This window comes from Protopterus annectens, chromosome 3.part0, assembly GCF_019279795.1.
Source record: "Protopterus annectens isolate FY-2018-M chromosome 3.part0, PAN1.0, whole genome shotgun sequence".
Classification (NCBI taxonomy): Eukaryota; Metazoa; Chordata; order Ceratodontiformes; family Protopteridae; genus Protopterus; species Protopterus annectens.
This window is the reverse complement of record NC_056731.1, coordinates 589838502-589858817: the sequence shown is the minus strand read 5'-3', so window position 1 is coordinate 589858817 and position 20316 is coordinate 589838502. Positions and strand designations below refer to the sequence as shown.

Below are 20316 nucleotides of genomic sequence, written 5' to 3'. Positions count from 1 at the left end.
GAAGGCTTTCCAAACTACTGCAGAGGTATGATGGCCAAGAGTGCTTAGATCTCTTAAAGTGTCTCATTGGAGGGCAGTGTCAACTGTATGATATGCAAAAATGTTTTGTTTACCAACATGAACTATACTAGATGAAGTGTTCAGTGAGGGATGTCATATTTGCTGAACTCTCCAGTTTCAACTGTAACAGTATTTTTGACTCTGTCAGCCTCATGTCTTTGAGTTTGTTTTGAAAGCCTTGCAGTTTTTGCTGCAGTCTTAAACCCAAAAGAAGACTGTTATAAGAGGTAGGCCATATTTTGCTAAATATCTTTTACCAGCAATTGTCCCAAAAGACTGTATTGGGGTTAGATCATTATTCTTATTTGTTGTAAGTCAGCACAGTTAACACAGAGGACTGACGTTCTGACTTGCTTTCTGTGCCGGGATACAGATTTTATTAATTAATTTATTTATCATTTGTTTACCGGGAAAGTCCGACGTGGGACAAAGCCAGTTTTCAGCAGAGGCCCAGGGAGAAATGTTCCAGATGCAGGTGTTTGTAACATCTATGTTTGCTTTAATTCCTTCCTCCTCAGTTTACTGAGTGGGTGAACAAATCCTATAACCTGACTGCTCCCAGGTCACCCTGAAAAAGGGCAATTCTACACCAACAAATAAGTAAAATGAGAATAACGGGTATATGCATTGTCTATTTTGAACAGAAAAGAAGTAGGCATTAGTGCATCCTGGGGTCTGCCCAAAAAATGAAATGGCATATCTTAGTAAATGTTGCTTGAAGTTACGTGGTGTTTGCAGAATAGGTTAATGTGATGGTGCCCAGGGTATATTCTGTTTCTGGTAGGGCTACAATTTTGGCTAATGCTTTCCTAGCTTGCAGAGATAGTACAGTTAATATTCTGTAACTAAGTTTTAATTGTTATAACACTAATGACAGAGTAGGGTCCATGTGAAGACCTAGGAATTTGGGTTCAAAGACCTTATTGACTGTCGCCTTCATTGGAAGTTTTACTGAAATCTGTGAGGAATTTTGCACCTGTATTTACTGTGCAATACCAGTGCCTGCGGTAGTTGTCATACTAGTTAGAAAGGATTAACTTTCTTCCTACAGATCCATCATTATTGAAAGTATGTAGCATTTTTTTTTTCTCATTAGAGATAGGAGCTGCTGGAAGAATGGACCTAGTTCAGCCAAAATAAGGAAGTCAGATAGTCTAAAATCTGTGGAATCAAACTGGAAGCCAGATCGGTTACATTGTTTCATACCAAGGAAGCAGGACCATGATTTCTTACAGGAATACAAATCCGCCTTGCAAAGTTGAACGTTTTGTATTTATTACAGTGATAGATCTGGATGAACAAGTTAATTAGTTGCTTAATAAAGGAACTTGTTTATTTTTTCTCAGTTTATGAAATGAATCAAAAAGTAATACATTTTTTCCACTCCTTTCATTTGGAGTCACTGGAAACATGAGAATCCTTTAATGAGGAGATAACCTGGGACACGTATCACTCTTTAGTGTTTTCTTCTTAACTGCAGATATTTTTTCCTGTACTCCCTTTATGATATTTAGGAGACTGTCAAGGACTGTAGCAGCATCAATTTCAGACATAATAAGGTTCCAGATGACATGTCCCAAGTTAGACAGCATGTGTAGGTTTGACTTGTATCAGATTGTTTTTGTCTGTTTTGATCGATAACTGGATAAAGTCCGGGCAATGATCATTTGTAGTGTCTGGATGAATCTGAAACACTTCTTGGTTTATGTATTATAACTTCATCCAGTAATCTGTACTAACTTGTCCTTGCATAACATTTTGTCAGCTATCAAATAACATGTAAGGTTACAAACATACAGGGTCAAATTCCAAAATACTTGCCCTCTGTGCAAGTCTGTCCTAATTCCGAAAGACTTGCTCTTAGTACAAGTGACTTACTTTGGTGCAAGGCTGTCTATAAACAGGCTTACTACGGGGACCAGATTCCAAAACACCTTATTTAGCCTCAGTGAATTTTATGAGTTATGATGTAGGCTTGTGCACATCAATCACATTTAAATTTTGCTAAAACATATAAGCCTTTTATAGCACTGCCTACAGAAGACGAGCAGATTGCCATTAATATTTAAAACAATATAGAACAATAGTAGCAAGCACAGAGAAGCACTGCAGTTAAATAAAAAGCCATCTCACAAACATTTAAAGGTGACTTGTACAACTGCTGCAGTCACTGACCTGATATTGCACGTCTCGGGGCATCATTAGAACTACTGACCTTCCAGAATATCCTCCTATTTTCTCTACAGTCCAGAAAATGTTGAACAAGGGGTGCACTTGTTAACATTAACATTGTCCTGTGAAGACAAGGGGTATATTGCACTCCTAAAATCGGGTAAATATCAACCAGGATGAGTAGATATTTGGAAAGTGATATAACACCATTCATTTAAAGTTCGAGATATTGCACAATATGTAAGTTGTTGTTGTGTCTTTCGGCTTTTCCCGGTTAGGGGTCGCCACAGCGGAACTCCGGTCCGCTAATGATTGGAAGTAGATTTTTACGTGCTGAGTTGCCGGCCCTGACGCACAACCTTCAACGAAGGTATGCCCATTCACGCATGTTTCCACACAGAAGACGCTCTAGCTGAGAATCGAACAGGACAACGTCTTATTGTGAGGTGACAACGCTACCGCAGCACTATTAAGAAAAAAAAAACATATGTTAACTGAGAGACAGGAAACAAGCAGAAACAATTTTTGTTTAGAAGATGATGTGTATGAAAACTCTAACTAGTTGGTGATTATAGGGCCATAGATGTTTACAAGTCATGTGGTCCAGGAGACAATTAAGACAATAGTAGAGACAACAGTAGACAACTGGAGGTTAAGGGAATCAAACCCTGTGCCATACTAAGTAGCTGTTTCACAGCTCATAGCCTTAATCCTCTACACTAACTATTGGTGTATCATGCACTTCAGTTATTCTGAAATATATTGATCCTGCTGAAACTGGTTGGGTAAAGCAGTGCTTAGAAGACCCTGTTAGTGAGTACCAATCCATACCTCGTAATAGTTACACTGAAACAGTTTGCTGTTACACACGTGCAGTCAACACAAACAATATATTAATACTAAAACAGTCTGGTGTTGCACACCTGCAGCCAACACAAACAATATATTAATACTGAAATGGTTTGTTGTTACACACGTGCAGTCAACACAAACAATATATTAATCCCTCAGCTCTACTTCACATGATGGAACCCTACAAGATCCCACTTATTACACGCACAGTGCAAACACAATTATACAACATTACACAACATACACAACATACCAAATTAAGCTAGTAGCTGCTAGTAGAGTTCAATCATTTGTCCTGGGTTTGATTCCTTAACTTTTCAATTGCTCAATCTGTCAGTGTGGCAAGTCAGTCAATTAGGTTTGAAAAAGAAAAATGGAGTTCAAGCAGCTGTGAACACAATTGAATATAAGTGGATAAATGAAATCCATGCAGATGCGTTGCCAGGTTTAAATGAAACTTATTATGAAACCAGTCTTGAAGTTTTTGTAAATATGTAAATAAGGTTATATTCCTTTGCATTTTTAAATAGGGTTTAACTGGCATCATGTGATTTTTTAATTAGTTATTAAAATGTGTATCTGTTGGGATTTATATTTCACCTGAAGAAGCATTATTGTAAAAGCACAACCCTTGTCAGCACATTTTTATAACATTAAATGACTCCTTGATTATTTGAGTCTGTGTCTGCTTTCAGTTAGGTTAGAGCTTGAGGGCTGCTACAAAAAGAGATGTATGTGTCTAATGGATCTTAACTGGCAAAAAGAATGTGTCCATAAATAACAATATATGTGAAGATGAAAATCAAAGATTAGGCCTTTGCTTGGTTTAAATGTGTCAAACAATTACATAGGATCATTACAAATTGGAGGAATATTGCATTTTGCTGAAATGTGTAGTTTATATAATGTTTTATATACTCTACTGCTGAAAAAACAGTGACAATATTATACCTGATTTGTAGTTCAGACAGTTCATCCCTGGACCAAGAAGTAGTCTTCTGAATACAAATTTGGTCCAGTGTAACCAAACTGAAAGATGTCAACCGTTAATGTGCAAAACAGTAGAATTTCAAAAATAACATACTTCTTATCCCAGTCTTCTGATATTTGACTTTTCATTTTCTATAGTGTTTAATTCCTTAGAAAATGGTACTGAAGACTTAAATGAAGAAGAACAAACGTCTGAGAACATTGTGGTATGATACTTTATAATATTTTGCAATTCTTTTTCACACATTTATACTATATGTTATCACTGCTGTTTCAATGTATGTTAAAGTAAAATGCAACTGAACATTATATTTAGCATTGCTCTCACATCACATTTGTTGTTATACAACTGCAACATTTTAATCTGGCAAATTATCAGGTTTGGCTGATAATTTGCTACATCTGTACAGACAAGCATGGAAAAAGTATACCAACAAAAGGAATTCATGGTAAGGGGAAAGATAACTTCTGGCAAATTTCAGAAATCACTTTAACATTGAATGTAAAACTTAAAACTGTGAACCACTAATGATGAAAATAATTTTCTGAAACAGTTCTGCAAAATAAAGAGTTAAATTCCTAGATACTTGCATTACAGACAGTGCAAAAATAGACTATAGACTACCAAACTAAGGTATGTAATTCACATTTGACTCAAATATTTTATTGAAATGTATTCAGAGTTTCTGGGCACATGGCAATAGCTGACAAGACAGAACATAGTTTGTGTTTTTATTCCTACCTTTGCTGACTTTAGGCACTGACATGCTTACTCCCTGTAGCTCCCGCATCCACAGCTCCCATGACTTGGCAGGTTGCCTAGTGTGACCTGCACTGGGATGGTCTCTATACCAGAACAGCAGCTGCACATAGAGCCCCTAGTTCCATGCTCAGGCTGCAGGGTTTGCAACTTTCTGCACTAGAGAGCAGAATGAGACAAGTGGGCCAACATCAAACTACAGCCAGAGGGGGATTCTCTTGTTGGCCACCATCATACTGCAGCCAGAGAGGGATTCTGTCATGGGGCATCATCATACTGCTGCCAGAGTGGGATTCTCTTGTGGGGCACCATCGTACTGCAGCCAGAGAGGGATTCTCTTATGGGGCACCATCGTACTGCAGCCAGAGAGGGTTTCTCTCATGGGGCACCATCATAAAGCAGCCAGAGAGGGATTTGCTTGTGGGGCACCATCGTATTGCAGCCAGACTGGGATTTTCTTGTGGGACACCATCATACTGCAGCCAGAGAGGGGTTCTCTCATGGGGCACCATCGTACTGCAACGAGAGAGGGATTCTGTCATGGGAAACCATCATACTGCAGCCAGAGAGGTATTCTCTCATGGGGCACCATTCTACTGCAGCCAGAGAGGGTTTCTCTCATGGGGCACCATCATAAAGCAGCCAGAGAGGGATTTGCTTGTGGGGCACCATCGTATTGCAGCCAGACTGGGATTTTCTTGTGGGACACCATCATACTGCAGCCAGAGAGGGGTTCTCTCATGGGGCACCATCGTACTGCAACCAGAGAGGGATTCTCTCATGGGGCACCATCATATTGCAGCCAGAGAGGGATTCTCTCATGGGGCACCATCGTACTGCAGCCAGAGAGGGATTCTCTCATGGGGCACCCATCATACTGCAGCCAGAGAGGGATTCTCTTGTGGGGCACCATCATACTTCAACCAGAGAGAGATTCTGTCATGGGGCACCATCGTAGTGCAGCCAGACCAGGATTTTCTTGTGGGACACCATCATACTGCAGCCAGAGAGGGATTCTCTCATGGGGCAGCATCATACTGCAGCCAGAGAGGGATTCTCTCATGGGGCACCATCATACTGCAGCCAGAGAGGGATTCTTTCATGGGGCATCATCATACTTCAGCCAGAGAGGGATTCTGTCATGGGGCATCATCGTAATGCAGCCAGAGAGGGATTCTCTCATGGGGCACAATCGTACTGCCGCCAGGGATGGATTCTGTCATGGGGCGCCATCATACTGCAGCCAGAGAGGGATTCTGTCATGGGGCACCATCATACTGCAGCCAGAGAGAGATTCTGTAATGGGCCACCATCATACTGCAGCCATAAAGGCACTCTCTGTCAGCCTAAACCCCACCATTGTGCTGACACTTCACTTGTATGTATGTTGGGCCTGCCATGAGGTGTAGTCTAATAGCCCGGAGGCATACCTGCTCAGCCACAGCAGTCATGCCAGCTCAAATTCCCAGTCTGCCATAGCACATCAATCCATAACTGTGCCCTGGCCTCAACCAGGGCTGCAGAAGAGGATACATTCTGCCCTTTCTCCCAGGATGTACATATCAGTTCTGCCCTACCTTCAAGTTTCCTGAACTCCAAATCAAACTTATATCACCTAGGCCATAGCGAGGTCATTATTTTTCTCTTCCACCTGCATGGCAAATCTAGTGTATCTTCATTTCAAGATATAAATTATGTTTAAGTTTCCATAATGTAATATTGGTTTAACAAGCATAATATTCACAGTTTTTGCTTGGCCCCAGTGTAATACTGACCAGAAAGAAGAATACTTAAATTGAACACTTGTTAACATGGAGAATAGCCATAGTACCAGTGAAAGCGAGTAAACTTTTAATGCAGATATATCTACTAAATAAGGTTACAGAAGTGATACGTGATATGCTAATAGGCAGCAAAGACAAATGGTGCAAATAGTGTTACTGCAGCTCAGGATAGCTACACAGTGTATTGAGACTGTCAATACCGACTGTGCAACACTGCAGTTACAAAGGTGCACACTGACCCTGTGAAAGCACAGCTTCTGATCAGCAATCCATTCGTAGCAGTAGATGTAATCACATGGGGTTACATCATTCTACCATCAGGGCCCCAGTATAAAGCTTTCATTATTATACTGTAACATAGCAATGCAAGCAAAACACACACACACAAATACACACACTCACATACAGATATACTGTCATATATACCTAGAAATGTAAAAGGCAGTATAGACAATGCAGACCTATACTGCAGTGAAACTCAGTACTGTGATGTCACTTAAACCATACAAAACCAAAATGAGCTGTGTATGAGCAGTAATCCAAATGAGCTGTGCTGAGAAGTAATCCAAATGAGCTGTGCATTAGCAGTAAATCTAAATGAAATGTGCATGAGCAGTAAATCTAAATGAGGTGTGCATGAGCAGCAAATCGAATGAGATGTGCATGAGCAGTAAATCGAAATGAGATGTGCATGAGCAGCAATCAGAATGAGATGTGCATGAGCAGTAAATCTAAATGAGATGTGCATGAGCAATAAATCTAAATGAGATGTGCATGAGCAGCAATCTGAATGAGATGTGCATGAGCACTAAATCTAAATGAGATGTGCATGAGCAGCAATCAGAATGAGATGTGCATGAGCAGTAAATCTAAATGAGATGTGCATGAGCAGCAATCCAAATGAGCTGTGCTGAGAAGTAATCCAAATGACCTGTGCATGAGGAGTACATCTAAATGAGATGTGCATGAGCAGCAATCCGAATGAGCTGTACATGAGCAGTCAACCTAAATAAGATGTGCATGAGCAGTGAATCTAAATGAGCTGTGCATGAGCAGTGAATCTGAATGAGCTTTGCATGAGCAGTAATCCAAATGAGCTGAGCAACCATGGTGTAGCTAGGGTGGGGTGAGAGGGGCAACTGCCTCAGGTGCAAAATGTTGGGGGGGGGCATAATCTGCTGGTCCAGATCTCTCTTTTATGAGATACTAGCTTTTAAAATCTGGTATTGTATTTGTGGTCAAACCTGAATGCTGTAGTGCTCTGTGTGTGGTCTAAACTGTAACAAATGCTTGTTGCATTGTAGCAAGCAGTTTGCTACAATTTAAAGGAAAAAAATAAAATCTCTCACTCTTTTTTTAAACTAAAATCTGAGTGCTGTAGAGCTCTCTGTAGGCAGGGTATACACTGCAGCCACTGTTTGCTATATGTATAACAAGCAAATTGCTACGGTTTAAAAATAGAAATGACAAATTTTCAATAAAATCTGCAGAAGGAGGATCAGGCAGGGCACAGAAACAGGACCTGAATGGCTGGGGCAGGAGGAGGAGGGGGGCCATGTTGTGCATCTGGCCATCTGGTAGGTGTATGTGATCGGCTTATTACAGTAAATTTTTTTTTTTTTGGTCTTCAGTGCAAGAGCTAGGGAAGGGAGCATGGATCTGACTGTAGGCATTGGCTTATTATAATAATTTTTCTAATAATATGCTTGCAGACAGCATCTTGGAGTAGGGATGTACTGTTGCACTTCTTAAAAATCAATGCAGGCCTGGCACACTTCTTTTTTATTACTCATTATAAGGGTGTGCAATGTTTTCCTGCTATTTACCTCCATTATAACTAACTATGTGACACAGCCTTGAGTAATATTCATGAGAAGGGGTCTTAATTCCACACGTCATACACTTTTATTATAATTCTCTCTCTCCCTCCCAATGCCTTTTGCATCCTTTCAGTCACGGGCACAAGTTCTGCTATCTTGTACCCCTTCTGAATAGGGCCAGATTCCATCTGTCAGCAATTGAGTCTCTTTCCCCTATAAGGTCGGGTGGTACGATGCCAGGGTAATCCTATGGGCTAGGCTTGTAAAGGTTCCAGGGCCATTAGCCTACTACACACCTATGAACCTATATGTTAAAGTACTGTTTTCCTATGCACTCTCTGAACATCAAACACACTATTTAGAAGAGGAGATGAAAGGTGCCTCCAGCTTTACACACTTAACCTGCTACTTAATACTCCTCCCTCCAAACACCATATAACTTAATGACAGTTGTTATATGTTGGCATATTTCAACCTTCTAAATGTTAAGTGGATACACAGTGGCTACTTGAAAACACCCTCAACTAAATGTAACCTGCTTTGAGAAGCTTTCACATATAAATAAGTTTTATTTATTTACAGGGCTTTAGACAGTATTTTTCCACAAGGGGTAAGCCTCTGGGGAAAATCATATACCAAGGTCATGGACAGAAGGCTTTGTACAGTAGTCAGACCTCTAATATAGCAAGAGGAATGTGGAGTCTGCCTTGGCTACAGAACAGTAAATGAAATCTTTGTTCTTGCAGTGACACTGGTGGGATCATGGGAGTTTGCCAGTGCTGTGTATTTGTATTTTGTGTACTTGGAGGACAGAGGGTCACAAGACAATTGTGACATGACATCTGATTCCTGTACTGTGACTAGTGTTTGTATTCTCATTGTTAAGTCAGATATGCTTAAGGTAGGCACATAATGCAAGGGTGCACCTTGTTTTCTCTCTTGCTTGTGATGTTCATAGGTCTCACATACAGACCTAGTCAAAGCCTGAAGAGTATCTCTCTTGGGACTGAAATGGCACTATCCTGTTTGTATTTATTAGGATGAAGTGATGGTGCTTTCCAGTGTGCACTGGAGTGAAAATCAACAGCTTCAAATTCAGGAGATACTTCTCTTGTAGTGAAGAGTGGATTGTTTTCTGCAGCTGAAGGGGAATGATATTCCTACCCTTTGCTGCCGCATGTTCATTTCAACAGCTTTTCATCAAGTTTTAATTTAATTGTTAATTCTACCCCAGTTGGTTGGATTGTGAGTGCTGGTTGTGCACTTTCAGTGTTAGTGTATACAAGTTACAGTTGTGGGTGAATTTGCTCCCCTGCAAAAAAAAAAAAAGATATGTCTGCACCTTTTCATGTTTTGATCTTGAAGAATTAATGATGAGTAACCAAATGTAGGGAAACCAAGGGGACAGCTAACCTGGGTGCAGGATTTAAACTTCGCAGGATGGACTTGCTCATGACTGAAATTAGAGGTGATTTGGGGAGTGACTGGTGTTTACATGCAGCAACAGCAGTACTGTAAGCATTGTACCTGACCGTGGTGGGGAATGGGGAATTTGGACATAGGATGAATCTCTCACTTTATTGTGTATAGGCTGTGGCCCAGTCTTCATTTGTCATGAACTTTACATAATGACCAACAATATGGCATTGATTTATTAGTTTACTTATTTACTTATTTGATTGGTTGGTTGGTTTTTTGCTTGCTTGATTCTTTACTTGTTCATTCATTCATTTATTCACTCACATTTTTAATAGTGGCAGTGAACTGGTCTGAAGACACTTTTCATCCCCAGCCCAGGTCAAAGACACAAATTACATGAACTTACATGCATAATAGTATAATACTAGCAAATGTGCAACTGGCAAAAGAAATGCAGGGGAATTTTGAAACTCGCTATTAAAGCATCTGCTGCACCAGGACATCCTGGCTACTTTTATATCCTAACTACAATGCCCACACCACCTTAGTAATAAATGTGAATTCTAACCTTGCCCCTAACTTTAACCCTACACCTTACCTTAACACTAATCCTAACCCTGCCTCTTACCTTAACTCTACACCTTACCTTAACACTATGACTACACAAGACAGGCTCGCACAAATACACACACACACACACACACACACACACACACACACACACACCTCACTACAGTGGATCTATCCCCTTACGTATCCCATACTCTAACCCTAACCCATATACAGTTGCTGATGCACACAGACACATACAATAAAGCTATCTCCTTACTTAACCCTTATCCTAAACCTAATCCACATACACACATATGTATATTTCTATCTCTCTATAAATATAAATGTATATGTGTAGAAATATATATAGATATCTATATCTAATCTACATATAGATAGATACATTGTGTTTATTTGGGTATTATATACACACATTTGTGCACGTACACATGCATTAAACATATGTACATACATAGGTGTGTGTGTGTTTATACAATAAAGGATTATTATTTATGGAGGACACACACACTGACTAGAGAGCCTACTCAGCATGCCCATTTAAAATCAAGCATATCCTAAAAAAAGAAAATAAAAAAATTGCAGTATCTACTGGTAACCACCACTTTATTCAACAAAGAACCTCCAGTAAGTGCTTTCATCTCTTCTGATTCACAATTAGAGACTTCTTCAGACTGAGGCATACATATATTTTCTGCTTTTTTAACTTCTATTAAGTTTAAGTGAATTAGAGTACTACTCAAAAACTGTCCCTGATTATGACTTTTTGTTATTCCCACCACCCCCTACCCCCAATTATTTTTTGGCTTTGTCTGGAAATCTTGAGCAAGAAAAGGTTGAGTGATACATTGAAATTGTTTTCTTTGCTGCCTCTGTTGCACTTCATTGATATCCCATGCAGATGTGTTCAATTAGGTACCATTCAAATGTAAAGTACATCAGTACCAAGCAGAGGAGGGGGAAAAAGACTAAATCACCATCATAGACTGAATTTGTCTAAGAAAGGTTCATCAACAGATCACTGTTGCAGTAATGCTGACACATGGAGCATATCCTTCGAAGGATATCATACAACTGTCCAGTATCTCACAGCACAGGTTCTCTTTCCTCATCCATCACACTTCCAGCCTTTGACATAGGCATGGGGACTGTGGAGTGTTACATAAGGCATGTATGAGAGCAAAAATCATCAGAACTTCTTGCCACCAGTGTAGGAAGCTTGTAGTAGTCTATAGCTTGGTCTCCAGTATGAAATGGGTCCAGTTGCCATTTCAAGGGAAATCTAAGTACCCCATTGTGGACCCTTCCTCTTTTTTGATATTTCTGTCTTGGAATTTTGTTCATATCATCTGAGAGGCAAATGCCTTGGTGGTCGACAAATTGCTTATAAACAAAAACATACTCAGTGTCTTTTCTGCACTGAACTAGATTATAATGTCAGGGACCACTCTGTTTATAAGGCTTTATTAGGAAGTCAGTTTTCTAATTTAAAGATGCATTTACAGAACAAATGATTGAAGGCTCTAGGGCAAGTTGCTATATAGTCAGAAGTTCCGATCCCATACCCCCCTCACACCCAAAAACAAAAACTAAACAAGCAGAAGGATGGTGGCTCTATTTCTGTTTTTTTTTTCTCCAGGTCAGAGTCAGACATCTTTATTGAGGAGGTTGAGAAACCTGCAATCCATCCAACCTCTAGGCCTATTCCCCCGTTGTCATTAAAGCCATGCAGCCATTAAAACCTTGAAGGAGGAACCGAGGCTTTTGTTTTCTGAAGGACTAGATGGTGTTCCTCAAGTATTAGTTCAAGAGGACATCCCATGTACTTTGATGGAGGTATGTCCAGGGTCTGGCCCATCCCTTATGGTTTCCTTGAAAAGCCCTAAAAAGCTACAACCAAAAATTAAACACCATTCTTCTTCTGCTACACCTATTATCAGAGATCCTCATCAAGAATTGCAGGATGTTTTAAAAAAAGTTTTTTCAAAGTCCTTATATCTCCTAAACCCTCCTCAGTTTTTTGCTTCCACATTATCTATCCCCCATTAAGAGAAAAAGAGGTCCTTCCTCTGAATCAGAATCAGTCCTCTTGGACTATTTATTTCAGTAAACTCCCCTTAAGGATACAAGTCTGAACCAGTTGAAAACTAGTTCATGGCTAGTTCCTAGGCATGTAGTTCAGGAGACCAGTAAGGAGCCTAGCTGAAATTACCAATTACCCCCAAAGCACTGTCTGGTTAAGTGGCTTGTTCATGGTCACACAGTAGTCAGATGAAGGCAGAAAGATTCAAACCCAGTACCTTTGGTTCAGGAAGCTGCTCATTAACAAGTCAGGGCTTTAGTCCTCTGTGATAACTGCCAGACACAATCACTCATCTGACTTTTTCCAAGAGAAGCTGTCCTTTGAGGAAGCGATACAGAAGCATATGCAACATTTTAACTGGGAGGGTGAGCAGCTTTCTGAGTCCCAAATGAAATACCAGAATTGGTTACACATGGAAGCTCCCAAGCCTCCAACTGCCCCATCTAATCTTCATACTTTAGAAGACACCTTCCTCCCAGCGTCTGTAACTCCTGAATCTCAACCACCTGCACCAAAAAGTCTGATAAGTTGTACAATGTCCCTGACAGTCACAAGTACCTGTACAGAAATCCTGTTTCTGGCCTTGCAGTTGTTTACACAAATTCAGACAAACCATCCAAACTTTTTCCATCAAGGACAGCAGAACTATGAACAGGCATGTGAAAAAAGTATTTATATGTTAATTATTAGTTACACATGATCAGATACCTTTTATTCATTTTTGATATCAAGTCTAAACTTATGCCGAATCTTCCTGACAGTGATTCAAAAACTTCTCTGCAAAATTAGAAGTTATGTACTTACCATAACGTTCCATCTGAGTAGGTAAACTTCATTTGTCAGCAACCTATGCGTTATCGGATCCATATCAGATCCAAGCCGGCAGCTTTCAACAGCTAAGATCCAAGCTCCAAGCTCCTCCCCCTTACCCATAATTCCCTGCTATCCCTTCCTGACCTCAGATCGAGTTTGCTTATCCATAAACCATACGATACCAAGAACCACCTCCCTACTCTAACCTGGAAACAATCCGCCATGACAGCAGGAGTCCTTTGAACATCCATATAGGTTAGGGGGACGGAGGGAGGGACGGTTGCTGACAAATGAAGTTTACCTACTCAGTTGGAACGTTATGGTAAGTACATAACTTCTAAACCTGAAGTAGTTAACTTCATTTGTCCATCAACCTATGGGACAGAGTCCCCAGCTACCTGATTCTTGGAAGGTCCTCATGGAAGAATGTTCCGGAGCACTGCAGAACCCAAGGATGCTCTCCCTCTGGAAACAATATCCAACTTGTAATGATTTATAAATGTATGAGATGAAGCCCAAGTGGCTGCTGAACAAATGTCATCCAATGACACCCTAGATCGAAAAGCCGCAGAGGTAGAAATCGATCGAGTAGAATGGGCATGAACTCCTTGAGGTGCAGGCCGGCCCGAACTCTCATATGCCAAAAGAATACATTGGGAAATCCATCTGGACAGTGTGACTTTTGACACAGGTTTTCCCAAAGAGGGCTTAGCAAAGGATACAAAAAGCTGGTCTGATTTCCTGTGATCAGCTGTCCTGTGCAAATAGAATCTTAGTTGCCTATGTACGTCTAGAGAGTGCAACTTGTATTCACCTTTGTTCTGATAATTTGGGAAGAAGACTGGTAAATTAATAGATTGGTTGATATTAGACTCCGATGCAATTTTGGGCAGAAAGGAGGGGTTGGTCCTGAGTGAGACTCTATCTTTGTGGAAAATCAAATATGGTGGCTTGGTGCAAAGGGCTTGAAGCTCCGAGACCCTTCTGGCCGAAGTTATGGCAACAAGAAATGCCGTCTTCCAAGATAAGTATTTCAGATCCACCGAAGTTGCAGGCTCAAAGGGAGGAGCTGTTAGAGACTGAAGTACAAGAGTTAAATCCCAAGGAGGGACTGCATTTTTTACCGGAGGTCTTAGTAGGAAAGTGCCTTTTAGGAAGGTCTTACATAATATGGACGAAGTCAAAGGGCCAAGATTACTGCCAACATGATAATGAGAGATTGCGGCCAACTGGACTTTGACCATAGAAGAGCTAGCACCTTGGTCGAATAACCCTGACAGAAAATCTAGTACTGCTGGCAATGGAGCTGTAAAGGGATATAAGTTCCGATGCTCCGCTCAAATAGAGAAACACTTCCATTTACTATTATAGATTCTTCTAGTAGATGGCTTGTGAGAGGCTACTAGAATAGCCTTGACAGGGGATGAGATACCAGGAGTCCTAGCTATCACTGGAACTGGATCAACCAAGCTGTGAGCTTGAGGTTGTCCAGATTTGAGGTTGACAGGCCTGATGGGTGAGAGATCAGATCCGGAATGGGATCTAGAATCCATGGGGGATTCACTAGATGAGACCATAGGGAACCAAGCTTGACGAGGCCAGAATGGGGCAATGAAGATTATTCTGCTCTCCAACCGTCTGGCTTTCTGTAAAAATTTGAGCACCAGGGGCAGAGGAGGGTAAGCATTGAGTAGGCTGAGTGGCCAGACATGCAACAGAGCATCTCTGGGGGATTCCCCGGGTGGGGGAATTAGAGCAAAGTAGTCATTGCACTTTGCGTTCGAAGGAGAGGTGAAAAGATCGCAACGAGGTTGACCCCATTTGGAGAAGATTTGCTTTGCTACTTTCGGATTCAGAGACCATTCGTACGGTGACAGGATGGATCAACTCAGTCTCTCTGCCAAAATGTTGGACCGTCCCGGAATGTGCATCGCTATGAGAAAGCGGTTGGTGGACATAGCCCATTCCCACACTGTCATGGCCTCCCGACAAAGTGGATAGGACCTGGTTCCCCCTTGTTTGTTGATATACCAGATGACCGACATGTTGTCTGTCTGGATCGCAATTGTCCACAAGGGAAGAAGGCTTTGAAGTGCTTGCAACGCCAGAAGTACTGCTCTCATCTCTAGGACATTGATATGCAATGAGGTCTCCGAATGGCTCCACGTGCCTTGGACGGTCCTGCCCAAGCAATGCCCCCCCATCCGAGGCGAGAGGCGTCCGTGGTCACCGTGGCTAGAGGAGGGGATACAGAGAAGGGGTGCCCTTTCTGGAGGTCCGGGGACTGGAGCCACCAAAAGAGGGCTTTCTTGCACACCCTGCTGAGAGGAACGGGAAAGCTCAGGGGATGTAGCAGCAAGGACCACTGGACTTGTAAGGTCCATTGAAGAACTCTCATGTTTAAGCGCGCCATGGGTAGTAGGTTGATGGTTGCCGCCATCGAGACTACTGCCCTCAGGACCAATTCCGCAGGGCGAGCTGGGGATTGTAGAAGGGCCAATACATGGAGTTTCAGAGTTCGTAGCCGGTCCGGAGTCAAGAAGGCTAGAAGCTGCTTGGTGTTCAATCTGGCTCCGATGAAATCTAGAATTTGAGTTGGTAGAAGGGAAGATTTTCCGATGTTGATTGTGATCCCCAGCTGGGGAGCTAGATGGAGAAAATAATCCCTGGCAGTGCAAAGTAGATGCCTGGTGGGGGCGGTCAGGAGCCAGTCGTCCAGGTACAGAAAGACCTGAATTCCCTTGAGTCTCAGGTGGGCTGCTACAATGGTTAACACATTGGTGAACACCCTGGAGGCTGTGGTGAGACCAAAGGGAAGGACCCTGAACTGGTAATGGCTGTCTCCCAGCTGAAAGAGGAGGAACCTCCTGGATCGTCTGTCCATCAAAATGTGGTAGCACGCATCTTTGAGGTCTATGGAGCACATTCAGTCGTTCTCCTGCAGAAGGGGGAGAATGGATTGAAGAGTGACCATCCGGAACTTTTCTTTGGCTACTGACAGGTTCAGGAAGGACAGGTCGAGGATTGGTCTTAGGTCCCCCGTCTTTTTTGGCACCAAGAAGAACCTGGAGTAAAAGCCTGATCCGGACTGGTCTGGGGGGACGTGCTGGATTGCTCTTTTTTCTAGCAGCCGGAGTATTTCCTCTGCTGCCACCTCCCTTTGATTGGGTGGGACATCAGGGAGGCTTCGGGGACTGAGAGGGGGATTGAGAAGGGGGATCTTGTAGCCTCGATATGATCTGAAGCACCCAGTGATCTGTTATAATGGGCTCCCAAGCTGCCAAGTGCCTTGGGAAACGCCCTCCGACTGCCTCCAGAGTGGAGCAGTCGGGTAACTCCTCAGGGTTGCTGTGTGGGCTGATCAGAGAAAGGTTCTCTTGACCCAAAGTTCTTCGGGCCCCCTCTGCCTCTAGGGCGGCATCCACCCTGTCCTCCTCTGCCTCTGAAGGACGAGGGGTCCGGAGCGAAACGGGACTGTTGAGACTTCCGGAACCACATCTTCTTCTGTCCCTTTTGGTTCCTGGAGAAGGACCTCTGGGGAGCAGAGAAGCGGACTCCGACGGCAGACAATGTCTTCCTGTCTTTTTTGCTCTGGACCAGTGTGTCGCGTACGGTATTGCCAAAAAGGGCAGAACCATCAAATGGGGCATTTGCGAACGATGCCTTAAAGGGTTCCCCGAAATCACAATGACGGAGCCACGCCTGTCGCCGTAGGATGACGCCAGCTCCACTAGCTCTAGCGGCTCCTTCCGTGGCATGGGATAGTAGCCACATAGAGGTATTGGAGACAGATTTGAGAGTGGCCATTCGGGTAGAGTACACTTTCTTGTCCTCCGCCGACATGGACTCTGGGGGCGACCCAGCATATTATTTGATAAGATCCCGCTGGAGCTGTATCACGTGTGCCATATAGTTCAGCGACCTTACAGAAAAGGTGGCTGAAGCGAACACCCGCTTCCCCAAATGGTCCATCGTCCAAGACTCCTTGTCTGGAGGATGGACTGAGGAACTCTCCTGGGCCAGTTCCCTTTTGGTGGCGGCCGCCACTAACATGACCGAGGCTCCCTTGCTCCAAAAAGACCTGTCCAAAGGGGGGCTGAGAATTTTGTCCAGCCTCTTTGGAATGGGCTATACAGTGTCCGGTTCCTTCCATGCCCTGGTAGTATTCAGGTCTACCAGGGGATCGGCGAGAGGGGACACCTAAGATGTAGACGGGCCTGCTTCAAACACCTCCAGAAACACAGACTCGTCAGAGGAAGGTTTTGGGGCAGACAACCCCCCTCTGATCCGAAGCATCTCCATGATGTCTCCGAAGGAGACGTCTTCGGGGGGTGACCTTGGGGAACCTTCCCCTTCCTCCAAATCTGTGTCCTCTGTCAAGGACTCAGGGGAGTCCAAGTGCCTCCTCTTGCACTTCCGTTTGTGAGGGACCTCCTCGGGGGGGGCTGTCAGAAGAGGCCTCACCAACCACATCCTGTTCCAACAAGGGAACTATCTGGGACGTCTGAGCAGGCTGTCCCTGGAGCCGGGTGATGGAAGGCGGACCCGTCTGAGAGGGAGTGCAGGGTGAAGCCGTAGTTGAAGCCGGGGGCCTGGAGTCCCCCGACAAAACCCTCTCCACGACATTGAACGCCGAAGGAGAGCTACTCTCCCTAGGATCCGAGAGCAGACCCTCCCTCGGATCCAATGTGCGGATCGGAGCCAGCGCCGACTCGGTCGGATCCGAAGGGCCAGTTTGCTCCGACCGAAATGGAGCCGAAGCCATACTGACACCTCCAGATCCGAAGCTCAGCTCTCAGCTCCGAGAGCTCGGATCCGAAGAAAATGGACCCGACAGACTCGAAGGTGCCATTGGTGCCGAAGTACCTGATACTATCAGCGCCGACAGTCCCCCGGCTTCGACACTACCCAGCTCCGAAGGCTCCGAACCCCGGTAGTGGGTCTGAGAAGGAGCAATTGGAGAGAAAAAGGGGGTCGAGCTCCTTCCCGGAGGGGGAGGGGAGGCAGGAGCACTGCCATCTGCAGCTGGGCCTGGAGAAACCTACGCATCATTTCCCTCCAAGTCTGCATCGGACATACTGCGGGTAGACCTTGATGAGGCCACCGAGGCGGGCCGGGAGTGCTGCCTTGATGACCTTGAAGGCGACCGGGTCTCCTCCTTCTCCGGCCCCGTTGAAAAGTGGGGAGATTGGAGCCCGGAAGGAGAAGACTCGGAGGCCCTAGGAGGAGAAACCCGTTTGGCTGGCGGGGCCGATGCAGAAGCTTTGGCCCGCTGCTTGTGGTGCTTTTCCCGGCGTTTCTCCTTTCTGGCTTCCCTCTCCTCCTGGCCCAAAGTGGGAGGTTGAGTCCTGGCCAGGTGAAGGGGAATAGCAGGTGGCACTGCCGCGGCAGGTGCCATGGAGGGACCGGAGAACGAAGCCGAGTCCGGGGGCAGAAGTCCCGCCAGAATCAGCTTCGACCTCCAGTCCTTGAGGGCCCTGGGGTTGAACACTGCGCAAATAGTGCAGCCGGTGGAAAGATGTTCAACCCCAAGGCATAAAACGCACCAAGTGTGGCCATCCGCTGGGGACAGCTTATGGCCACACCCGGTACACTTTGAAAAGAAAGTTTTGGGTGCCTCCGCCATACCTACAAAAGAAACAGCACACTTTCTAGGCCCCAAAACACACACCCTAACGTGTACATGAGGTGGAGGGAATAACACTAAAAGGAAAACTAAACACTAGATAAAGAAAAACGTTAATGCTACTGGGGAACTATGCTAACACACACACAAAAATTTGTTTAAACTAGGAAAAAAGAAGATTTTTTTCTCACAAATCCAACAACTACCACGCCTGGAAGCTCGATCAAGCTGCTGAGAGAACCGCAGCAAACTAGATCTGGGGTCAGGAAGGGATAGCAGGGGATTATGGGTAAGGGGAGGAGCTTGGAGCTTGGATCTTAGCTGTTGGAAGCTGCCGGCTCGGATCCGATATGGATCCGATAACCCATAGGTTGATGGACAAATGAAGTTAAATACTTCAGATCATGAGTATTTCCGCTTCTCAGGTAGTACTCCATTCCAGTGATTATATCCTGGGTCAAAAACAAACCAAGCAGAAACCTTGCAGTGTGGGGAGGGTGTGAAGTTCACTCCTTGAAATATGTTATGCACTTAGTTCACTAATAAAATTTGAACTTTAAAATACATACTACAAAATCATAAAATAGTAGGTAGTCCACAGTTGAGTTAAAAATGGAATATCCTTTACTGAAACACACAAACAAGCGATCATAGTTGAGTATAATAACTGACATTGATGCTGTTTTCTGATACTTTTAGTCATTTAAACTAAGTGCTTTCTTAGTTAGATGCCACACTTGAACAGATCCCCAGGGACTTAATGCTTTATTTCTAACATTTTCACTATTTATTTTTAACATTTTTCGCTGTATTTCCACCTTAGTAATTATAGCTATGATTTTCAGCCCACTTGTAGATTTATACACGCATTCATTTATATGATGATATGTTTTTTACACGCAAACCTGATGAAGTATTTATTTGGTACAAAAGCAAACTTTTTAAAATGTGTTTCAGCTTATAAGCTACTAATATTTATTCTGATAGGTGCTTAGTGGCAAATCTTTTTGTTACTTAATTAGTCATTTTGTTAGTGAGCTGGTTTCTTAAATAATAAAGTTTGTTAAATAATAAAGTTTGGATTAGTAGGTTAGCCTTAATAAGCTGTTCTTATACATTTTAATTTGTCTCTAGCTTTTAAGTTTCAGTTCTAAGGTAGCACAGTCTCAGTTTATACTATGGTATGGGGAAGGAGGACTTGGTTGAAGGAACGAGTTTAATGCTTTTATTGCTCTTATCAGAACCATCCTCTGTATCCACTCCCTTGCTCCAAATAACCTGTTTATATACAAATTAATGAACGTCTTTAATGCCTTTCATTATGCTCAACTAAGACCGCTTGTTTGTGTGTTTCAAAAAAAGATATT

At 43.3% G+C, this 20316-nt stretch overlaps 1 protein-coding gene across 2 annotated transcripts in view; it reads left to right on the top strand.

Moving 5' to 3' along the window:
• The window catches only part of STAC (SH3 and cysteine rich domain), a 1460498-nt gene that overhangs the window by 1163983 nt on the left and 276199 nt on the right, over positions 1-20316 (top strand). For both annotated transcript variants that reach the window (XM_044064992.1, XM_044064993.1), the window contains exon 8: positions 4213-4280. In XM_044064992.1, coding sequence (XP_043920927.1) covers positions 4213-4280 — 68 coding nt within the window. The remainder of the gene's footprint in view (positions 1-4212; positions 4281-20316) is intronic.